The sequence below is a fragment of the Hyaloscypha bicolor genome (assembly GCF_002865645.1).
Source record: "Hyaloscypha bicolor E unplaced genomic scaffold K444scaffold_165, whole genome shotgun sequence".
Taxonomy (NCBI): domain Eukaryota; kingdom Fungi; phylum Ascomycota; class Leotiomycetes; order Helotiales; family Hyaloscyphaceae; genus Hyaloscypha; species Hyaloscypha bicolor.
Genome location: NW_020194667.1, coordinates 1,174,254 through 1,193,954, shown reverse-complemented (window position 1 = coordinate 1,193,954; position 19,701 = coordinate 1,174,254). Strand labels below are relative to the sequence as shown.

The window sequence follows — 19,701 nt, the reverse complement described above, 5'->3', positions numbered from 1 at the left end:
CTTTCATCTAATGAACAAGCGACATGGAGAGAATCTTCCTGTCCCTTGTCCTCCTGGCCAATTCAGGGGGTGGCCCGGGCGTCCGTGAAGCGACGCGGCCGCAGGGGAACGTAGCGAAAGTAAACAACCTCTGAGGAATCGATGATCGCCTTTGTACACTTTGTCAAATACCCCTGTCCCCTGTCATGTATTATGAGTGGTTGTAGTTAGCTTTTGCCCAATGATACATTTGCCTGTCGCTTCAGAGGGCCAGAGAATCGTCTATAAGGCCTGATGTGGTGGCTGTCTTTGATTTCGAGACTTCGAAATGATCAATTGACATGATCTCTAGATGTGACTCTGCAGCCTTTGACATCTCAAAGGTACAGCTGTCTTTGGCTTGGAGAATACTGAACGGATATTTCCCTTTATTCCTGAAAGGGGATCACCTTTAGGGTTGAAACGACAATTTCGTGTGAACCGGGTGGCGGAAGCGTGCGGAAGCTTGATGACCTCGCCCACCGCTTGCTCTAAATTTAAGAACGCTTTCAGCTTCAAGTCCTCTTGGATCTGGCAACGTCGAGTCCGATTTCTCTCAGAGGACTTGGAATAAGGGCAACCAAACCACCAAAATGGTATCGCGTCGTAGGAAGAGGAAGCCTCGCTGGGAGAACGTCCTTTGTTGCTCTGGCCTCCAGTATCTCCCTCACGGCCCGAAATACAAGAACGCGCCTCCCTCGGCCGAGTCGATCAGCCACCTAGATCTCATCCTCAAACTTGGTGGCAGCCTTCCCTGGGATAAAGACGATCCAGTCACACATCTGTTGCTGAAGGAGGACCACTACCACGAAGGCATCGTCTCAGTTGCACGCTTTGGCGAACCCTCCGACAAACACGTACCGGTCCGCTTCTTCGCCGCATGGGCAGTAGGCGACGGAACTCTGGACGGCTTCGCTGAGATCGACAAGGAGAAGATCGACCTTATGCAGGAGCAGGGTATCCTGGAGCATGCCAACTTGCCGAAGAATGATCGCTTCTATGGCAAATGCCCAAAGCATCCAAAGCTCGAGTTCTACGTTCGGTTTCATCCTCTGAAAGAGAAGCCGATGTTTGAGTGGGAGAAGGACCCGAAGGAAAGGGGGAAGAAGTATCCGTGGAAGGAGGGAGAAGCAGGTAAGTCGACACGAACACCCCAGCAGGCAAGCTCTCACAACCAAGCAGTCAGCACCGGAGTCTCAAATGAGAAATTTGAACCTAAGATTTGGGGAGATATCAATTTCGATGGAGACGATTGCCCTGCGCCCCTGGCGTTCTTCGAGTTTCCTACCCTCGACAACTACGACCACGAAGTTGGAGAGGACGACGATTGGATCACGAAGATCGACTTCGATAGCTGGCCGGCGTGATGGTATGTCAGTGGTCCCTGGGAGGGAGTGGCGGAGACCATACCTGGATGAGCACAGATACGAAAGGAAAGTCTGAAGAATAAAGAATACTTGAGAAGGACCTCGAATATTGGGCTACGATGAACCAAAGACACATGAAGTGACAACAACCCTAACACCCAAAGAGCCAGGCTTCTGAGCTGGTATGGAATAGTCTCCCGAAAGCTTTGCATCTTCAATGGTAGTTCCAACCAACTCCAATATTCTTATATCTATCTCGTCTCTCACTTCTTTGCTGCTAAACTTGGAGAAAACACTTGCAAGGCAGGAGATATACAGCTCTGCATATGCTAGGTTCATATACAAACACCTCCGACTCCCCCTCGAAAAGGCAAACTAATATTTCATCATATCGGGGGTTTCGATCCAGCACTCTGGCTTGAAAGCCCGTGGATCTGGAAAGATATTCTTATCTTGATGCAAGTGCCAAACAGAAACGCTTGTTGGTGTTCCAGAAGGCATGGTCTATGATCTTTGGCTTTCTTCAGAGGGCCCAAAGGTGAGAGGATGTTGGAAGTTTCGTTGTAGACGGTGGGTTGCTCCAATGGAGAAGCGCAACTTTTCCACGATGATGGCCATGAAATATAGGAGCGCTTGAAGACAGGGATAGACCATTGGGCGCATGGGTCTGGGTCAACAGTTTTGAGTTCGGTTTTCAGCTTGCTCAGGATCGAGGGGTTTCGAGAAGATGGAAGGTAGCGAGTGTCAATGTCCAGCCTGTAGTTTGCGTCCCCGCGCCGGGGAGCAAGTGTGCCTCATCTTTCAGCCGATGCGAGGCTTCCTCATGTTTGGGAACTTTGCAAGAGAGGATATCGTAGAATACCGTCGAGTGACTGGAGGCATCACGAGAAGCATTCGCGCCAGACCGAATGTCTTCGATTTGTCGATACATTTGTTGCCGTGGGATCGTCAAGTCCGGTTGTCGCATGCTGGGTGCGGGATAGGGATGGACTGGCGGTGGTGGTCGTAACATTGCAGAGCTTCCCGAACTCGATAAGACATTCTGATTGCGGCATATTCTGTAGCCGTTCAGTTGACGTCTGATCTTTTGAAGTTTGGCGTTAACGGATGAAGGGTGTTTGGAGTATTTTCAGACGGTACACCAAGCCACTTTTGCCCAATGACCACCAACGCACGTGACTGTAGGTATTGAACGGCTCAGACCAGATGAGCGAGGTGTGAACTGGATAGAATGGAATATCAAACGGATATTACGCGCGATATAACTGTGCTCCGCCGGTCAAACCATTATGCATATGTTAGTTAAGCTTGATCTCTGCGTGGATCAGGTGTCGTCATCCACCAGAGAGGACGGGAGAATGTGGTGTGGGGATAGAGCGGAGAACTCTGGAGACTCCGCCTGTGAACCAATCCACCCACCCCGAGGACATTTTGGTCAGTCGTCAAGCCGAGCGTTTAATAACATGCGGATGTTCTGTTCTTCAGATTTTGTGTTCATTCGATGGATGAATGGCCCAAATGCCTCGGTGCATTTCATGGGGGCGCAGCAACTCGAAAAAGGGGGGGGGGGGTTTGAAACGCCTTCCCCCGGTACCTTGCAGCTGTAGGCCCGTTTAACTCGATTGGGTCTGAAGAAACGTCGTGCACGGCCCTCAGCATCAACCCTCGAAGCCGACACCCAAATCTCCCCCCGATCTGAGCGCTTCTCGCCGTTCACCTCGCTCTGCTCCTCTCCTCAGGACCTCAGCGAACACATCCGCGTGCATTTGTGCACATTACGTTCCCTCTTTGCTGTCGCCGTCGCCCGCCTTCTTCTACTTCTTCTTCTGCAAACGCGTTGTTTGCGCCAGTCACTCTTTATTTTATTTCTCTTCTCCAACACTCCTTTCACTATGCGGTTCCTGTCGATTCTTGGGGCTTCAGCTCTCCTCATCGCGCCTGCCTTCGCCCAAACCTGGACGCTCTGCAATCCCCTCAATACGACCTGCCCCCCCGACCCCGCACTGGGAATCAGTCACAACTTTGTCTTTAACACCTCGAAAACCGTCTCCGACTCCTTCAACATCACTGCCGGAGCTCTCACCTACGGCAGCAATGGAGCCGAGTTCACCGTTGCCAAGAAGGGCGATTCCCCCACGATCCAATCTCAATTCTACATCTTCTTTGGGTCGGTCAGCGTCATCATGAAGGCGGCCAGTGGTCAAGGCATTATCTCCTCGATTGTCCTCGAATCCGACGATCTTGACGAGGTTGATTGGGAGTTCATGGGCGGGAATAGCACTCACGCCGAGACCAATTACTTCGGAAAGGGCAACGACACTTCATTCGACCGCGCCTTCTACTACCCCGTCTCCTCCAATGTTCAAGAGAATTTCCATAATTACACGGTGGTTTGGACCTCTGATAAGTTGGAATGGTTAATTGACGGGCAATTGGTTCGAACGCTGCCGTATGCAGCAGCAAATGGAGGCAACACCTACCCGCAAACCCCCATGACTGTCCGTCTGGGAATCTGGGCTGGTGGAGATCCTGGCAACTCGAAGGGAACAATTGAGTGGGCAGGAGGTCTCACCGATTACTCTAAAGGACCCTACACCATGTATGTTCAGAGTGCTACCATCAGCGACGCCTCCACAGGCAAGGCATATGAGTACGGCGATCATTCCGGAAGCTGGCAAAGCATTAAGGTCGTCACGTCAGTATTTCTCTCCTTATTGTTTCGTGTTCGCTAACAGTTTGCAGTGGAACCTCGCAAGTCAACCAAACTATTGTCGCAACCGAGACTCCACACCTATCTATGGCTCAAAAATTCCAAGCTCTCCCACAGACGACCAAGCTGGCAATCTACGGTGGCAGCGGTGCCGCTGGAGCCCTCCTCCTCGCGGCGATCCTCTTCTCTTGCATCCGTCAACGAAGAAAAGGTCGCAAGGAGCGCGATGCCTACAATGCCAAGGTCGAGCAGGAACGTGAGGAAGCCTACCGCGACCAGATGGAACTTCGCGAGAAGGGACTCGGAGGCTGGGACAAAAAAGAGTTCGATCATCAGGGCGAGGACGCGTTGGGCGGTTGGGGTGGAAGCTTTGTCCCAGCGGGAACACAAGCTAATGCCTTACCCGCTGAGAAATCGAAGTTCCCAGGCAGCGTTTCGGTGAACGAGGTTCCGTCGAGAATGCAAACTCCTTCCTTGGCAAGCCCCGCGCCTCAAAGCCCAAGGCAATGGAGTGGTGGAAACCAGGGTGGTTTAGTCCAAAATGCTGGCAATGCATACTCGGGAGGATATGGCGGAAACCCCAATATTCCAAGAAGTCCCGCATTCCCCCTGTCACCACAAGTTCCACAGCAAAGAAGCCCAGGGGGTTACACGAACAACGCGGGATACTCGAGATTTTAAGGTGCAGGGGTAGCTTTTTCGTTAATGTTTATGGATAGGGTCCGAGAGATGGCGCAGCTTATGAATTCATAGAAGGGAATGTACGCTGGATCCGTCTCATTTCCTTTTATATCATGTCAGATTAGCCAGAGCGACCGGTTTCTTTGAGCGTTTAGAGCGCTGTACAATCAACAAAGGTTTATATCTATGATGAACTTCTCACTGGCCACTGACAGAGCAAGGTTCTCAATTGCAGTGCCACAGAAACAATTAATAGGATGGACCCGGTGTACGCCCAGCTCCTAGGAACAGATAATGTGCCGCAAACATCAGTCTCACGCACCTCACTCATCATCTCCATCCTCCTTCCTCTTCACCGGCGCATCCTTCCTCGCCGCCGCCTCAGCATACGCCCGATTCTCCCAATTCATCCTCTCCTTATACTCCGTCACATGCCCGGGCACCTCCTTAACAACATTATATGGCCCCGGCACCGGCTCCCCAAACTGCTCACTCAGCGGCAGCACTCCCGTCCACACCGCATCAAGCACCTTCTGATCCCCCAAATCACACATCTCATCATTCGGCACGCCTTCCCTGACCTTCGCACTGCCACTATCGATCTTCACTTTCAGGATCTGCGTGCTCTGCATCTCGGCCGGGTTCGGTGGGACCCGCGTGTGGCGCCAGCGGTCGGGCACTACGCTGTTGGTAATGAGTTCCATGGCCCAGAGCTTCTCGTCGAGATCCGTGACGAGTGTTGCGTGTCCAAATAAAACAGCGGATCGATAATTGTAGTTGTGGGAATTGGGCGTTAGAGTCAAGACCAAGCCGTCGACTTTCGAGGCGGCGATGCAGACGGGGAGACCTGGGGATGAGGAAGAGCGGGAGACGTTCATGAGGCGCGATGAGACGTAGCCGTGCAGGTATAGGTCCAAGGGCTCGGAGATGGAGGCGGAGGGCCGCGAGAAGGAGCCCATTTGCCCGATTAGGGGGAGGATTACCGGGAAGGGGTCTGTAGGGGAGGGGTGGAAGGAGACATGGAGGACGGGAGTGGTGTTTATTATTGTGTGGATTGTTGTTAAGGAGTATACAGCTGGTAATTGTTAGATTGTGACAGGGATTGAGAAGACAAAAGGTACCTTGGTGCTTGTATCTGTTGACGGTGTTGTGTACATCTTTGGGATATTCAAGATTATGTCGAACCATTGTGAGATTGAGAAGCTTAGCTTGTGATAATGAAGGGATTGATTATTCAGCCAAGACGGATAATTTTTTCTGGATAGCTTCAGCCAAGTTATAACTTGTTGGAGGAGCGTTTAAGTAGCTTCACCTAGAAGACCGTCACTCGACAGATTGTCGTTGTGCCTCATGCAGCTTCAAGCCCGCTAGACTCGAAGATGCAAGTCCACGCGAGGAGTCACCCACATCTCCCACCTTCGCCCTCTCGCACCCCAAGCATTCACACTTCTTATCATCCTTTCCCGCTTCTTTGTTTGGATGGTATCACTTCCACGTGATTGCATCGGGCTTCTGTTTCCCAATTAGGCGAAGAATCTCGACCCCGCCAAAACCTACCCCATCATCAATATCAGACGAAACGAAACAGCATCTCAACTCATCCCTCCCAATAATATGGGGAACATGCCTCCACCTCTACTTGAAATCGCGTGCTTCAATGCCGAGTCTGCGCTTATCGCCCAGGATGCTGGAGCGGACAGGGTAGAACTTTGTAAGGAGCAAGAGCTGGGAGGAACTACACCATCTTGGTCGACTTTTAAATCTCTCTATGATGAGCTTGAGATACCGATTTATGTGATGATCAGGCCTCACGGTCGGGATTTCATGTATAGTGATGAGGAGTGCCGAGATATGGAGCGAGATCTCGAAACATTCAAGCAGGAAGGCGCACAGGGGTTTGTTTTCGGTATCCTGAATGAACAGGGAACGGTGGACAAGGAGAGGTGTCGAGGTTTGGTGCTCAAAGCAGAGGGTATCCCTTGTACGTTCCACAGGGCTTTTGACGAGATATCGGAAACGGATATGCTGAAGCAACTGGAGTTGTTAATCGAGGTCGGCTTTAGAGCTGTGCTTACGAGTGGAGGGGGCAAGAACGCCGTCGAGGGAAAGGAGATGCTCAAGGAGTTAGTGGCCACTGCAAAGGGAAGAATAGATGTGATCGCAGGTGGAGGTGTGAGATCTTCAAACTTGGAGATGCTGAGGAAAGAAACAAGTGCGCCTGTCTTCCATTCGAGTGCCATTGTAGATGTTGGCGGAGGCGAGATAGCAAGTCGAGATGAGATCTAGCTGTTAGACCGACTTCTCGATGAATGACATTCAAGATAGCAAGATCAAACATAGAGCCAAAAGTAGATGGAGACAAACGAGGGGTATCAGAATGCTCACTTCATGCTCTAGTTTATTGATCGCCTCCACCCTCCAGCCTGACCCGTACCTCCCTGACCAATGCTTTTGCTTCCTCAACCTCGACGCCGTCCTGACACAACTCCGTCGCTAATTGCATTGCTCTTGTATAATCGCCAGTCCTCATTGCATATTTCGCCAACCACATCCTCGCTCTGGAAGTCGCAGCAGTAACGCCAGTTCCCGCTCCTGAGTCTGCTGCACCAGTGCCAGCACCAGGCCGTGACTCGTCATCTGATGATTGCGAATCTGCATGAATATTGATAACAGAGGCCTCCAGGTTATCGGCTGCTCCTTCTTCTTGCGCAACACACATCTCCATGTAAGCTCTGGCCTCTGCATCATCCTCGAGTCGTTCGTACATTCCAGCGATTTGAAGGAGAATCTCGGGGTCCATAGTTCCACCTCGCTCTCGCCCACCGCTTCCGAAAGAGCTTCCTGCGCCAGCATCATAATAGCTGTCAGCCAACAAAGCTCTCTTCAGCGCTTTAATTCCTTCCAAGTCACGTCCCATCTTTTGGAGGCAAGATCCAACTGCCATCCACATCTTGCCATCCCAAGGTCGTAGTCCTGCTGCACGTTTGTAGTACCATAAGGCATACGCATGCATTTCCAACACCTCATAAGTTTGGCCTAAACCATACCAAGCTCTGTAATCTCTCCTGTTGACATCGACTGCTCTACGGTAGGATTCAATAGCCGCGTGGGTGTTCTTTAGTTCGACATATTCATGTCCCATGAGTGTCCAAGCACTCAGGCATGATCTATCGAGCGTAAGGGCTCGCCGAAAATACTGTACAGCCTTTTCATGTGAGGAAAGGAGAGAATAATAATTTCCAATTACAACGCAGGACTCTGGACGGAACTTATCGACCGAAGAGCATAGATGTGCAAGGAATGACAATTTTGGCCGTAAATTCATGACGTAAAGGATGTTGGAATAGTGGTCAAGTGAGTCTAGTCTATGTGGATGAAGAGCGAGGAGATTGCTGAAGTGAGCATCGGCCGTGACGAAATCTTTGGTGTGATAAGCTAGGAGAGCAAGACATGTGAGGAGGAAAGGACTCGTTGGGAATATTGAAAGGAGCTGATTTAAAGAATTGGAAAGTGACGGTGTTGATTGGTAGAGTTCGAGTGAGGTGTGAAGATGGAATATAAAGGAGAGAATATTCTGCGGGAGGTGCGGAGATATTCGATTGAGCTTTAATTGTTAGCAGTCGTGCAAAACCGGGGAGATTTATACTTACATCTTCGACTCGACTGATTAACGAAGTCATTTCCAACCAACAGCCCCAATTGAAAGAATAAAGGTGCACGCTTCGAATAAGCCAACGCATGGCTTCTTCCTCATTCTTGTCTTTTGCAAGAACCATACCGTAGCTGCAGCAATTAGCAACTTTGTTAATGTGGAGTAAGATCACACTCACAGGTATTCGAGCCAGCCTTGGCTCCCGATGACATCCCCATTCTCCGTCGTCCGCTCTGCAAACCATCCTTCCAAGAATCGAGCAATTGTCACCAATTGCTTATTGATAGTATTTCCCCCATCATGTGGACCCATGACCATTTCACTATCCTCGTCCTTTTTCTTCTCGCCTGACATGAATTTGGCATATAGTGCCAAGAATAGACTTTTCTGGCTCAGCCTTGGTGTTTTGGGTCCAACAGCGGAGCTTGTTCGAGTAGATGATGCCTTCCCTCTTCCCTTCCCTTTCGGTGTCGATATATTTGGGTTCTTCGGTGCTGCTGTTGACAGAATACCGGAAAGGACAGTGTCTGGTAAAAACACAGCAGCGCAACGATCATATTCTCGACAATCAAAAAACGACTTTGCCAAAAGATATTGATTGATCTCTCTCGCCTCCATCTGTGCTTCATCAGGGTCGATGTTGCCGGTCACAACAATTGGGGGTAGGCCCTCCAAAGGAACTTCGGTCATCTGCGAGTCCTCCGGCTCTGAAGAGATATCTGGCGTTGGTATCGCTGTCAATAGCTCTGCAGCCCTGGTGTAGCGTTAGAAAAGCGCATCGCAGCTCGTAACGTGTTCCGTACCACTTCGCAGACTGATATAAACATCTCTCCGAGCATTTCACCACGGCCACTTGCAGGGCAGCTCTCAAGTCCGCTGTTTCACGCTCGTTGAGAGGCATTATGAATCTGAATCTCCGCTCCCGGGCGAGCGGTGGCCTATATCGATGTACTGAGGCCGCCACAGCTTGTTCTTGTTGATAGTCTTGAGGGTGTTGTACTACCTTGCGGGCCGGTCCTAAGGCGCGCGGAGCCAGTTTGACGCGTCGGCTTCGCGGGTAGCTGCACTATATGTTTGACGGTCCAACTTCGAGCAGCTCTGGGATGTGATGCTTTGTGCGCAGGGCCGTTACAGCACATTTTCGAGATGTGACGCAGGCGCTTGATCAATTCTACTGTAGTCCCGCAAGCCGAGTTTGGAGGTCGCGACTCGATCAACACCCAGGACAGGACCCCTGTTTCTGCCAATCCGAACCCCACATTTCATTTCTCACCGCTTCAGTCCCCTCGTCCTCGACAACTTTCGGGCAAAAGGATTTCAAGTTCGTTCTTAAAGCTTTCTCCGTCCCTTGTTACTCTCAATCGACGCTTACCAGCAACTGAGGTCATCATGGCAAAGACCACCACCCTCAAGGAATTCGAGTCCGTCTTCCCCAAGCTTGTTGAGGACCTCCTCGATCATGCCAAATCGTACAAGCTCCCTGAAGAGTTTTTGAACTGGTACAAGGCTGTAGGAATGGATCCTGATCTCCGCAGGCGTGCGAGCTGACCTCCATTTCAGTCTCTCAATGCCAATACCATTGGTGGAAAGTGCAATCGCGGAATGTCTGTACCAGACTCCGTTTCCATGCTCCTCGAATCCCCCCTCTCCGAAGAGCAATACTTCCAGGCTGCTACGCTGGGATGGATGACCGAGCTCTTGCAGGCTTTCTTCTTGGTATCGGACGATATCATGGACAGCAGCATCACTCGTCGAGGTGCACCTTGCTGGTACAGACAGCCACAAGTCGGAATGATTGCTATCAACGACGCTTTCTTGCTGGAATCTGCAATCTACAGCCTCCTCAAGAAATACTTCCGTAGCCACCCCTCATACATTGAGCTCGTCGAATTGTTCCACGAAGTTACGTTCCAAACCGAGATCGGCCAATTGTGCGACCTGCTGACTGCACCGGAGGACAAGATCGATCTTGACAATTTCTCGATGTCCAAGTATCAATTCATTGTCATCTACAAGACTGCATACTATTCCTTCTACCTCCCCGTTGCCCTCGCTTTGTACCATCAAAACATCGCCACACCGAAGAACCTGAAGCAGGCTGAAGACATCTTGATTCCTCTGGGAGAATATTTCCAGATCCAGGACGATTACTTGGACAACTTCGGCCTTCCAGAACACATTGGCAAGATTGGCACTGATATCATGGATAACAAGTGCTCATGGTTGGTCAATCAAGCTTTGGCGATTGCCACTCCCGAGCAGAGAAAGGTGTTGGAGGATAATTATGGACGCAAGGACAAGACTCACGAGGCTGCTGTCAAGAAGCTTTACGATGAGCTAAAGCTGGAGCAAATCTACAAGGAGTACGAAGAGAAGCGTGTTGATGAGATCAGAAAGCTGATTGCCAATGTTGACGAATCAGAGGGCCTGAAGAAGACTGTTTTCGAAAGTTTCTTGGCCAAGATTTACAAGCGAAGCAAGTAAAATGGGAGTGGGGTACAGGCACATGGGTTGGGGCGGGAGTCCTGCCACAAAAACTGCCTTCTACTTATTATAGACATGAGCTACTTGAGCTTCTATGCCCATATTCATTTATGCTCTCAGTGCGCATAATACATAATACCTTCGCTGGTCTTGAATCTTCCGGATCGCTCTATCAGTGCAGCCTTGTTTAGACCCTTCACATTATGGTCAATCCGGAAGGTCGGCAAACTGTGTTGAATGAATATCATCCATACAACTATTTGAGCTCGTATCCCTGTCCTATGTCACCAAGATCCCTTGCAGCTGGTCGATTCGAGGCCCTCCTTGCTCAGGCTCTTACTTCCTCATTGTTCTGCAACCCGGGAAGCGGCGCGAAGGATCTCCTCGCAGGATCCTCTGATAACAAGTCTAGACTGCTATTTAATTACCTCTTGGTGCTCTCCCATTGGTTTCTGGCTTTACGTACAGCAACGATTACTGTGGAGCAAGTGCAAAGATACTGGAGGAGCTGGGTTTTCCAGGGCACACCTCCTTGATAAGCGAGCCCTAAATGCTCCGCCTGGAACGTCTGTCTGCCTTCCCTACACCCGTATTACCCTTCTGTGGGCGGCGCAGCCGTCGATCCCAACATCAGCCTCGATTTCCGCCTTCATAATCAATAACCACCTGTCACTTGTACAGCTGGTGACCTATACTATTTACCTGCTTCTTTGCTCCAGTCGTCAACTTTGCGTGAAAAAGAAGCACCCAACCGAATTCAAGCCTCCAAAATGCGTTCCCACAGCACCACCACAAACGCACCACACCACAATGACCCTGCATGCCGCCAATACGCCCTCTTCTTCCATGACCTTACGCCCACGTGGTCTCTTTTCACACCTCTGATCTTCGCAATCATAGCCTCTGTCCTAACTTCCTGGATCCGGACCATTCCTCCAGGTAAAGAAAACGGAACCAAACCCAACATCGAAGTCACGCCGCCAACCCCTATCAACGACGTTGAAGCCACGGCAATACCAGATTCTACCACAGCAGGTGCAGGTAATGGAACAGAGGAGCAACCACCACCCTATCAACCACCTGTCCAAGAGACCTCGACCCTAGCTCTAACCTCAACTCCAAAACCACCAAAAGTCCCACGCTCCTCGGCAGGGAGATTCGTCATGGGCACTGCCATCTTTCTCGCCATCATCGCCTCCCTTTTCCTCGGAGCCTTAGCTTTGCAGGCGGTCATCTTCTGCCAACATTGGAGTCCAGTTTCCATGTTCCCCCGCGTTATCTATTGGGTTGTTTTCGGCATTCCCTGTGGCTGGACGACAGTCGGAGCTTCTTGTTGGCTCATGTTACTGAGGGATCTCTGGGGACCGGGAGCGAGGAAGAAGTTTCCGATTCAGGAGAGTGCCTTGATATATGGGCTGTTCTGTGCCCTGCTCTCCCCTTTTATTCTTATTGGATTTGTGTTCGGAGGAGGCGCAGTGAAGGTAAGAATTTCCCTACTGAGAGCCCAGCCCGGAAGCTTTTCGGGAGCCGGCACCTTTCTTGGGAACTTGGCTCCTCAGCTCCTGGAGTCGCTTTCAAAACCAGAATGTCCCAGTCTAACGCATTGATTAGGCTATTGAAGCGTGTCAAAGGCGGTTTTGCGGTGATGCCTTGGAGGACGAGGGGGACGAGAGTGAAGAAAGTATTGAGCTACGGGAGGGCTCAAGAATGGAGGACCGAACAGGATTAAGAGAAGGGAGTGGGAGCGGAGAAGAAGAGAGGATTGGCTTGATAGGTGGTGTGGAGAAGTAAATGACGCGCCAAGGAAGTCATCAGACGGCGTCATGTTTCACTTCGAGGTTGAAAGATACGGCGAACATCCTTTTCCTGCAGGACCTTCAATGCAGCTCATTGTTCCGAGCAAGGTAGTACGTTCCGCCAGGAGAGTCAATGATTAAATTAGATATGGAAGGAGAGAGGGAGCAATGGTTACTCAATCGCTAAACGTTGTAACAAGAAGTTGTTTGCACTTCACTTGACGAGCTTCAGGAGGCCAGTTACTGGATCCAATCAATGTTTTATTTGATGGAATATACAATGGTAGAAGAGTTGTTTTACATTACCCAAGAAGCAAACCGTTCCATGAGTGTAGTCATTATGCTCTTTCAAATAATTGGTCGTTATGCAGCTGCGTGTTCCTCTCCCTCGACTTGCTTCTCCTCTCTCTTTCCTTTTTCGTCCACTTCTGGTGTTTCCTCAGAAGGAACCTCATCGCTGCTCTTGCCATTCACAGTTGTGTTCTCCTGTGCCGGAGCTTCAGCAGGGGCTGGTTCTGGAACGGGCAGTTTCGGTTTGGGGACGTTTTTCGCCTTCACGAGGCCAACAATATAATTCCCTGCATCTCCAGCCCCATCTAGTCCACCTATCTTCGATTTGAAATGTTCAGCGTCACGAAGCATCCTATTAAGTGGTCAGCGTTGTTTGAGACTGCAATAGCGAACGGCACAAACCTCGATAGAGCAGCTTCGCTCTGCAGCGTTACATCACCAAACGCCTTTCCCCATTGCTCTTTATAGCTCTTGAAAACCGGCTCCATAATCATCCTGACGGTCATCTCCGGTAGATGCTTGCTAAGAACACGATGCAAGGTGCTCGTTTCTTTTGTCAAGGTTTCCATGTAAGCGTTTACCCCTTCCTTGCCTGCTTTCTCCCAGTCGATAGTTTTCATTGCTTTTGCATGGGCAGTGGCTCGACCAGCCATGATATCCACCAATTTATCATAGATGGATTGCTGGTGTTCTAGGTAGGCCCGCCGCGCTTTGTCGAACTCCCCCATGAGTGTCGAAACGGAAGACCCAGAACCTAGGTGCCGTCGGACGAACTCGCGTATGTGGGGGATCAATGTGCTAATGAATGACAAAGCTTGTGCGGCAAGGGCGAGGTGCTTGGTGGTGATGTTCTTCAATCCCGCTGACCGAGTTGCGCCAGCTCCTAGAATGAGCTGTGTACATCGAGAATTGAAAAGTGTGAGGTATGACAGAATCGAAGTTGCAATCTCCTGAGTCATAGATGGGATGCCTGTGTTTAGGTAGAGGAAAGAAGAAAGGCCGTGCAGGCAGAGGATAGCGGGAACCGGAAGAAGGAACGAGTCGCTTTCGATGACTGCCGGGCGAGTAGTGGTTTTTGAAGGTGCGGCCGATGGTGTTGAGGTGCCTGAAGCGCCATTTGTTTGGGGAGTCAGCAAGGAACTCGCCGCTTTGGCCTGAGAAGATGTCGAGGGCGGAAGCCATATTTTACTACCAACACTCCAGACTTCGGCGTCATGCGTGCTTGCTGAGAGGATACGAAGCAGCTCTTCCTTGTCCTCTTCTGTAAAGTCTTTGGCGTTCCACGGGTCGGCTTCCATGCCAGTAGCCAAAGCTTGTCTTTCAGATTCGCTGAGCTGTTGGACAAACTCTTTAATATGGCTATTGACAACGTTTTTCAAGGCGGTGCCGCTTCTTCCCGAGACGGCTTCGCATTCATTCGCGAACAATAGGTTGAGAGTAAAGTAGCGGAGAAAGTTTTCCACTGAGAGCTGTACGATCTGTTCAGACCGAACTCTCAAGACCTTGACAATCTTGTCTTGTGCAATGTCCACTGCTTGTCCGAGGAGATTTGACATGTCCAGAGTTTGATGCATTTCTTCTTGGATTTCTCGGCCAGAGATGCCCTTAGATGTTGCCGGCTGAATCCGACTATCGAGAGTTGCCACGTTTGGGCTTCTTGGAGGCGATTTCAACCCGTTCGATGCTGGTTCTCCCAGTGTGCTAGTAACATCAAGCAATACCTTGACTTGCGTCCCAAGCCTCCTCAGTGTTTCACCAACTCCTATATATGTCTTTCTTAACAACTCTTCAGCGTCTTCCGGTTCCAACGCTCTGAGATTGCGTGCAAGGATTGTTGATTTCTCTTGCTGTGTCTTTTGTCTACCTCCTCCCACAGTGGAAGCAGACATCATTGAATCTGCATCTTCATCATTGGACGCTGGTAATGGTCGCCGAATAATACTTCTGATTTCGCGTAAGACTGAATCGCGATATGCTGCGGTCGCGGGTGACGTGTGCCGCGCTCGATGGAGACAGGACAAATTTGACAACAGCTCGGATCTGAAATCATCCTTCATTGTCAGATAGGCAGGGTATACAGAAGGCTCTCGATTGTGTCCCCCTCGCGATCGTTGCGAGGCACTATTCCAGCGCTGTAAGGTGTCCGGGAAAGAAACTGATTCTACGTGACGCCTCAGGTCACCCATCAGTGCATTCAGAAACCTGGCTTCGAACACTTTGCCAATACGAAATCGCAATGTATCGAGATCATTTGTAACTCCTTGTAAGGCTGTCGCTCCTCGAAGATCGCGCAACCGGATGTCCTTCTCAGTAACTTGGTTCAAAATTTCTCCTGATATTAATTTTTCCAGGTCATCGATTGCGTCTAGAGCCTTTTCGACCTCCCCACAATCAACCAAGGACTCAGTGCTAGCAACTGATTCGACAATGCGCTTCAGCTGTTGAACTGCGTCGCTGAGTTGCTTCAGATTCTCCCTTTGTCGCCTCTTATTTACGATGTTCAGTCCTCCTACAGCCAGCTCCTCGTCAAGAACCGTGAGCTCTTTTCGCAAAGCTTTGATTCGTTCGACGGAATCAGCAGCTTCAGAATGAAGCTCTCGCAAGGATCCTAAAGCTGCGAAGAAAGAAGTAGAAGCTGTGGAGATAGATGATATTAAGTGCACTTCAATAGTATCCATGTACCAAGAGAGCTTCTCTTGTAGAATAGCATTGGTTGCAAGCGCTTTCCGCGGCCCAAGTGCATTCCCATTCGATCCTCTTCGCTCATCTGGCGTTCCTGGTGCTGGCCGTACTACTTCGGAACGTTCACTGACGACATCAAAGGTACGGGGATTCTCGAGATGGAAATCCTCATCGAAATAAACGTTGGGTATCGTCGATAGAGGCGTTGGTGCGTGTACCGCACGTCTGCCGGACCCTCCACTTGACCGTCTCCGTATTGTCGGGGTGTCGATGGATGAAGCTAAAGAGGCCAGTGAAGCTTGTCTCGAAAGATTCGGTCGACTGGATGAGCGGCGATCCAGCTCCAAGAGATCCGAGAAGTCGTCCGCCTTGCTTCCTTTCCTGAAGAGTTGTGTCCCGCCGTCTTCTTCGTTTTCCTTCGCCCGCTGCAACGCATCGTAAAGAGCCCCGACTTGTGTGAGATAAGGCTTGAATTCCGCTGGATCGACAGTAGTGATATTTGTGAGAGTGACCGGAGGTATGTCTCGTGCAGTAGGTGGTTTGTGTGCACTGGACGCTGGTGCAGAGGTATGTGGAATCAAACCTGTCCGAACAATGGGTGGTTGTAGGAGGGTAGATATGGCTAGGATGTTGTTAGTGGCCGAGAGACCTGGGGAAATTGTAATTCTCACCATTCTGGCCAGATTCACTTAGCCCATGCCAATGTGATGCCGTATCCAAGGTGCCACCTATCGAATGTATCGAGCTAGCGGTTGAACCGCGCCTTGGTTGATATCTGCCGCTGGACCCGGTTCTACTGAACATCAGTACATCTGCCATAATATCAAAACTTCAGACTCCCACAGACCTTGGAAATGGGTATTCGCCTCGTGTGGGCGATGGGGATACCGGGGAAAAACTGTCGACGGAATGTCGTGGCGCTGGAGAAGCCATGATCGGAATGGTTCGCTCGAAGAAGGGACTTTCGAACAATTGCTGCGCTCAGCCCCACGGCCTCCGACCTCCCCCTGCGGCCGCGCAACCAATGCTGCTAGTCGAAAAGCACGAAGTTCGGTGAAGGAACTGGGCGAAGAAGGCGGATCGGGCCACGAGGCCTTTGAAACCTGTCAACACCCTCGTTGACGAATCGATGGATTACTATCGGGGGATCATTGCTGGAAGAGAGCAGACTGCATGTCAGTTCTCTGCGCGGTGATGGCGGGGCTCTCGTGGACTCGTGCAATACGTACTGGAGATGATGAAGGTGACATTGAGATAGAGATGGCCCTGCGCCGAAAGCGTCAGCCTTTCATGGGTGCCCACCTGCATGGCTGTCATTGGCTGCAGATGCCCGGCCGGGATTCTAGAAAAGCGCAGGGGTGTTTGATGCAACCACTTTAAGTTGACGCGAAAAATCGCGACTCCTGAAAGACGCGCCCGCACCCGCACGCGCGCCTTCCCTCCCTCCCTCCCTCATCCTCTTTCTGCCTCATTTTCCAAATCAGTCAACCCCAACTCCTTTCCCGCTTTCCATACCACTCAGCGCACCTCCCTCAAGATGGACAGACAATCTGTTTACTCATTGAGCGTTCTACCGCCCGAGTACGACAACGAGGATACTCGCGGCCAAATTCAGACGCAGCTGGAGCAGTTCATTCTGCAATTCCGTCTCGAGAATGCCTTCATTTACAGGTCGGCCCGCCTCGCGCGGTTGATCGGCAGCAACTAACTTCGTACCAGAGACCAAATCCGCGAGAACGTTCTTCTCAAGCAATACTTTTGCGATGTCGATGTCGGCCATCTGATCTCTTTCAACGAAGAGCTGGCTCACCGACTCGTCACCGAACCAGCTGAGATCATTCCCCTTGTGAGTACCACGCACAATCTAGCATGTATTTGCTGATGAACCACCAGTTCGAGGCTGCCTTAAAGAGATGCACCCATCGTATTGTCTACCCCTCTACTAAGGACGTTGTCATCCCTGAGCACCAGCTCCTGCTTCACTCCTCAGCTGGCGATATTTCCATTCGAAATCTCGACGCTCTCACAATCTCACGGCTGGTCCGAGTACCTGGCATCGTCATTGGCGCATCGGTCTTGTCCTCGAAAGCAACAGCACTCCACATTCAATGCCGAAATTGCCATCAGACGAAGGTTTTGCCAGTCGCTGGCGGCTTTGCTGGAGTATCTCTTCCTCGACTGTGCGACAGGGTTAAGATGCCCGGAGACAACCCATGCCCAATGGACCCATACGTCGTTGTTCACGAGAGCTCTCAATTTGTTGATCAGCAGATCATCAAGTTGCAAGAGGCACCCGATCAAGTTCCTGTCGGAGAACTTCCAAGACACGTCCTCATCTCTACAGACCGATACTTGACAAACCGCGTAGTTCCTGGAACAAGATGCATGATCACGGGTATCTTCTCAATTTACCAAAACAAACAATCTAAGGGCTCCAATACTACTTCAGCAGTTGCGATTCGGACTCCATATCTCAGAGCAGTGGGCATTCACAGCGATGTTGACCACACCGCGAAAGGAAACGCTATCTTCTCCGAGGAAGAAGAGCAGGAATTCCTCGAAATGAGCCGGAGACCCGACCTCTACAATGTGCTTGCAAACTGCATAGCTCCGTCCATCTACGGCAATCAAGATATCAAGAAGGCCATTGCCTGTCTTCTCTTTGGTGGATCAAAGAAGATCTTACCGGACGGAATGAAGCTTCGTGGAGATATCAACGTTCTTTTGCTTGGTGACCCTGGTACCGCAAAATCTCAACTGCTAAAATTCGTCGAGAAGGTCGCTCCTATTGCAATTTATACATCTGGCAAAGGATCTTCAGCAGCAGGTCTCACAGCCTCAGTTCAGCGAGATCATACCACGAGAGAGTTCTACCTTGAGGGAGGAGCTATGGTGCTAGCTGATGGAGGCGTGGTCTGCATCGATGAGTTCGACAAGATGCGAGACGAAGATAGAGTAGCTATCCACGAAGCTATGGAACAGCAGACCATTTCAATTGCCAAAGCAGGCATCACTACAATCCTGAATGCTCGGACATCAGTGCTCGCTGCTGCAAATCCTATTTTTGGACGATATGACGACCTCAAGACACCGGGAGAGAATATCGATTTCCAAACTACGATCCTCTCTCGTTTCGATATGATCTTCATTGTAAAGGACGACCATGATCGAGGCCGAGATGAAAGGATAGCAAAACACGTGATGGGTATTCACATGGGAGGACGAGGCGTTGAAGAACAGGCTGAAGCCGAAATTTCAGTTGATAAGATGAAACGGTATATCAGCTACTGCAAGTCGTAAGAAGTCTTTCTCCCATTTATCAGGGGAACCGACTAACAAAACAGACGTTGCGCCCCCCGCCTATCCCCCGAAGCCGCAGAAAAGCTCTCCTCCCACTTCGTTTCAATCCGTAAGCAAGTCCACGCCGCTGAGCTCGAGGCCAATGCACGATCTTCTATCCCGATTACCGTCCGTCAACTGGAAGCTATCATACGTATCACAGAGTCCCTCGCCAAGATCTCACTGTCCCCGATTGCGACGGAACAGCATGTTGACGAAGCAATTCGCCTTTTCTTGGCTTCGACTATGGACGCGGTAAAGATGGGCAGTGGACAGGGAAGTAAAGAGTTGAACGAGGAAGTAAACAAGCTTGAGGACGAGTTGAAGAAGCGTCTTCCTATTGGCTGGTCTACTAGTTTACAGACTCTTAAAAGGGAACTCTGTGACGGGAAGGGCTACAGCGAGCAAGCTCTTGCGAGGGCAATTACGATTTTGCAGAGAAGAGATACAGTTACGATTCGTGGACAAGGGAGCCAAGTTTATAGGAGCGGTGCTTAAACTGTAGTGTTCGGGTAGTCGATTTGCTATGCACTTTATGAAACGATGGCGTTCGGTGTCGGACTATGAATGCAGGGCGATGGGAAGTTGGGTTATGAAGGGATGGAGCTGATCTGGGTAATTACGAAGCATGATGTAGAAATGGTGCACAAGGTTCTGCAAAGCCAGTCAATACAAAGATGA

At 50.5% G+C, this 19,701-nt stretch overlaps 9 protein-coding genes across 9 annotated transcripts; 6 read left to right on the top strand and 3 right to left on the bottom strand.

The window, feature by feature from the left end:
* Positions 1–611: 611 nt before the first annotated feature.
* K444DRAFT_635831 (uncharacterized protein) lies at positions 612–1,385 on the top strand (the record flags this gene model as incomplete). The annotated part of the gene is made up of 2 exons (XM_024883919.1): positions 612–1,152; positions 1,201–1,385. 2 exons carry the CDS (start codon positions 612–614, stop codon positions 1,383–1,385), a joined length of 726 nt encoding a protein of 241 aa, XP_024729802.1.
* Positions 1,386–3,277: 1,892 nt separating this feature from the next.
* K444DRAFT_542917 (glycoside hydrolase family 16 protein) lies at positions 3,278–4,776 on the top strand (the record flags this gene model as incomplete). The annotated part of the gene is made up of 2 exons (XM_024875919.1): positions 3,278–4,080; positions 4,128–4,776. 2 exons carry the CDS (start codon positions 3,278–3,280, stop codon positions 4,774–4,776), a joined length of 1,452 nt encoding a protein of 483 aa, XP_024729801.1.
* Positions 4,777–5,099: 323 nt separating this feature from the next.
* On the bottom strand, positions 5,100–5,964 carry K444DRAFT_542840 (uncharacterized protein; the record flags this gene model as incomplete). Its single annotated transcript, XM_024875909.1, has 2 exons — positions 5,100–5,851; positions 5,898–5,964. 2 exons carry the CDS (start codon positions 5,962–5,964, stop codon positions 5,100–5,102), a joined length of 819 nt encoding a protein of 272 aa, XP_024729800.1.
* K444DRAFT_619583 (putative copper homeostasis protein) lies at positions 5,955–7,237 on the top strand. Its single transcript, XM_024881544.1, has one exon. It carries the CDS (start codon positions 6,400–6,402, stop codon positions 7,060–7,062), a length of 663 nt encoding a protein of 220 aa, XP_024729799.1. The 5' UTR covers positions 5,955–6,399; the 3' UTR covers positions 7,063–7,237.
* K444DRAFT_647018 (TPR-like protein) lies at positions 7,175–9,329 on the bottom strand (the record flags this gene model as incomplete). The annotated part of the gene is made up of 4 exons (XM_024885277.1): positions 7,175–8,380; positions 8,427–8,559; positions 8,607–9,182; positions 9,232–9,329. The coding sequence occupies 4 exons, from the start codon at positions 9,327–9,329 to the stop codon at positions 7,175–7,177; spliced, it is 2,013 nt and encodes a 670-aa protein (XP_024729798.1).
* Positions 9,330–9,721: 392 nt separating this feature from the next.
* K444DRAFT_619581 (farnesyl diphosphate synthase) lies at positions 9,722–11,145 on the top strand. The gene is made up of 2 exons (XM_024881543.1): positions 9,722–9,937; positions 9,989–11,145. The coding sequence occupies exons 1-2, from the start codon at positions 9,818–9,820 to the stop codon at positions 10,910–10,912; spliced, it is 1,044 nt and encodes a 347-aa protein (XP_024729797.1). The 5' UTR covers positions 9,722–9,817; the 3' UTR covers positions 10,913–11,145.
* Positions 11,146–11,523: 378 nt separating this feature from the next.
* K444DRAFT_619580 (uncharacterized protein) lies at positions 11,524–12,735 on the top strand. The gene is made up of 2 exons (XM_024881542.1): positions 11,524–12,393; positions 12,524–12,735. The coding sequence occupies exons 1-2, from the start codon at positions 11,683–11,685 to the stop codon at positions 12,701–12,703; spliced, it is 891 nt and encodes a 296-aa protein (XP_024729796.1). The 5' UTR covers positions 11,524–11,682; the 3' UTR covers positions 12,704–12,735.
* Positions 12,736–12,795: 60 nt separating this feature from the next.
* On the bottom strand, positions 12,796–16,721 carry K444DRAFT_193505 (Vps54-domain-containing protein). Its single transcript, XM_024870942.1, has 4 exons — positions 16,529–16,721; positions 16,353–16,477; positions 13,402–16,303; positions 12,796–13,351 (listed from the first exon to the last, which is right to left on the bottom strand). Exons 1-4 carry the CDS (start codon positions 16,612–16,614, stop codon positions 13,072–13,074), a joined length of 3,393 nt encoding a protein of 1,130 aa, XP_024729795.1. The 5' UTR covers positions 16,615–16,721; the 3' UTR covers positions 12,796–13,071.
* Positions 16,722–17,218: 497 nt separating this feature from the next.
* Positions 17,219–19,518, top strand: K444DRAFT_542813 (MCM-domain-containing protein; the record flags this gene model as incomplete). The annotated part of the gene is made up of 4 exons (XM_024875906.1): positions 17,219–17,352; positions 17,401–17,527; positions 17,575–18,977; positions 19,026–19,518. The coding sequence occupies 4 exons, from the start codon at positions 17,219–17,221 to the stop codon at positions 19,516–19,518; spliced, it is 2,157 nt and encodes a 718-aa protein (XP_024729794.1).
* Positions 19,519–19,701: the final 183 nt, after the last annotated feature.

Coding starts and splice junctions, on each gene's coding strand:
- K444DRAFT_619583 (XM_024881544.1), top strand. CDS start 6,400: ATGCCTCCACCTCTACTTGAAATCGCGTGCTTCAATGCCGAGTCTGCG.
- K444DRAFT_619581 (XM_024881543.1), top strand. CDS start 9,818: ATGGCAAAGACCACCACCCTCAAGGAATTCGAGTCCGTCTTCCCCAAG. Junction 9,938..9,988: donor TTTTGAACTGGTACAAGGCT/GTAGGAATGGAT, acceptor CCTCCATTTCAG/TCTCTCAATGCCAATACCAT.
- K444DRAFT_619580 (XM_024881542.1), top strand. CDS start 11,683: ATGCGTTCCCACAGCACCACCACAAACGCACCACACCACAATGACCCT. Junction 12,394..12,523: donor TCGGAGGAGGCGCAGTGAAG/GTAAGAATTTCC, acceptor CGCATTGATTAG/GCTATTGAAGCGTGTCAAAG.
- K444DRAFT_193505 (XM_024870942.1), bottom strand. CDS start 16,614: ATGGCTTCTCCAGCGCCACGACATTCCGTCGACAGTTTTTCCCCGGTA. Junction 16,478..16,528: donor GGCGAATACCCATTTCCAAG/GTCTGTGGGAGT, acceptor ACTGATGTTCAG/TAGAACCGGGTCCAGCGGCA. Junction 13,352..13,401: donor AGCGAAGCTGCTCTATCGAG/GTTTGTGCCGTT, acceptor ACCACTTAATAG/GATGCTTCGTGACGCTGAAC.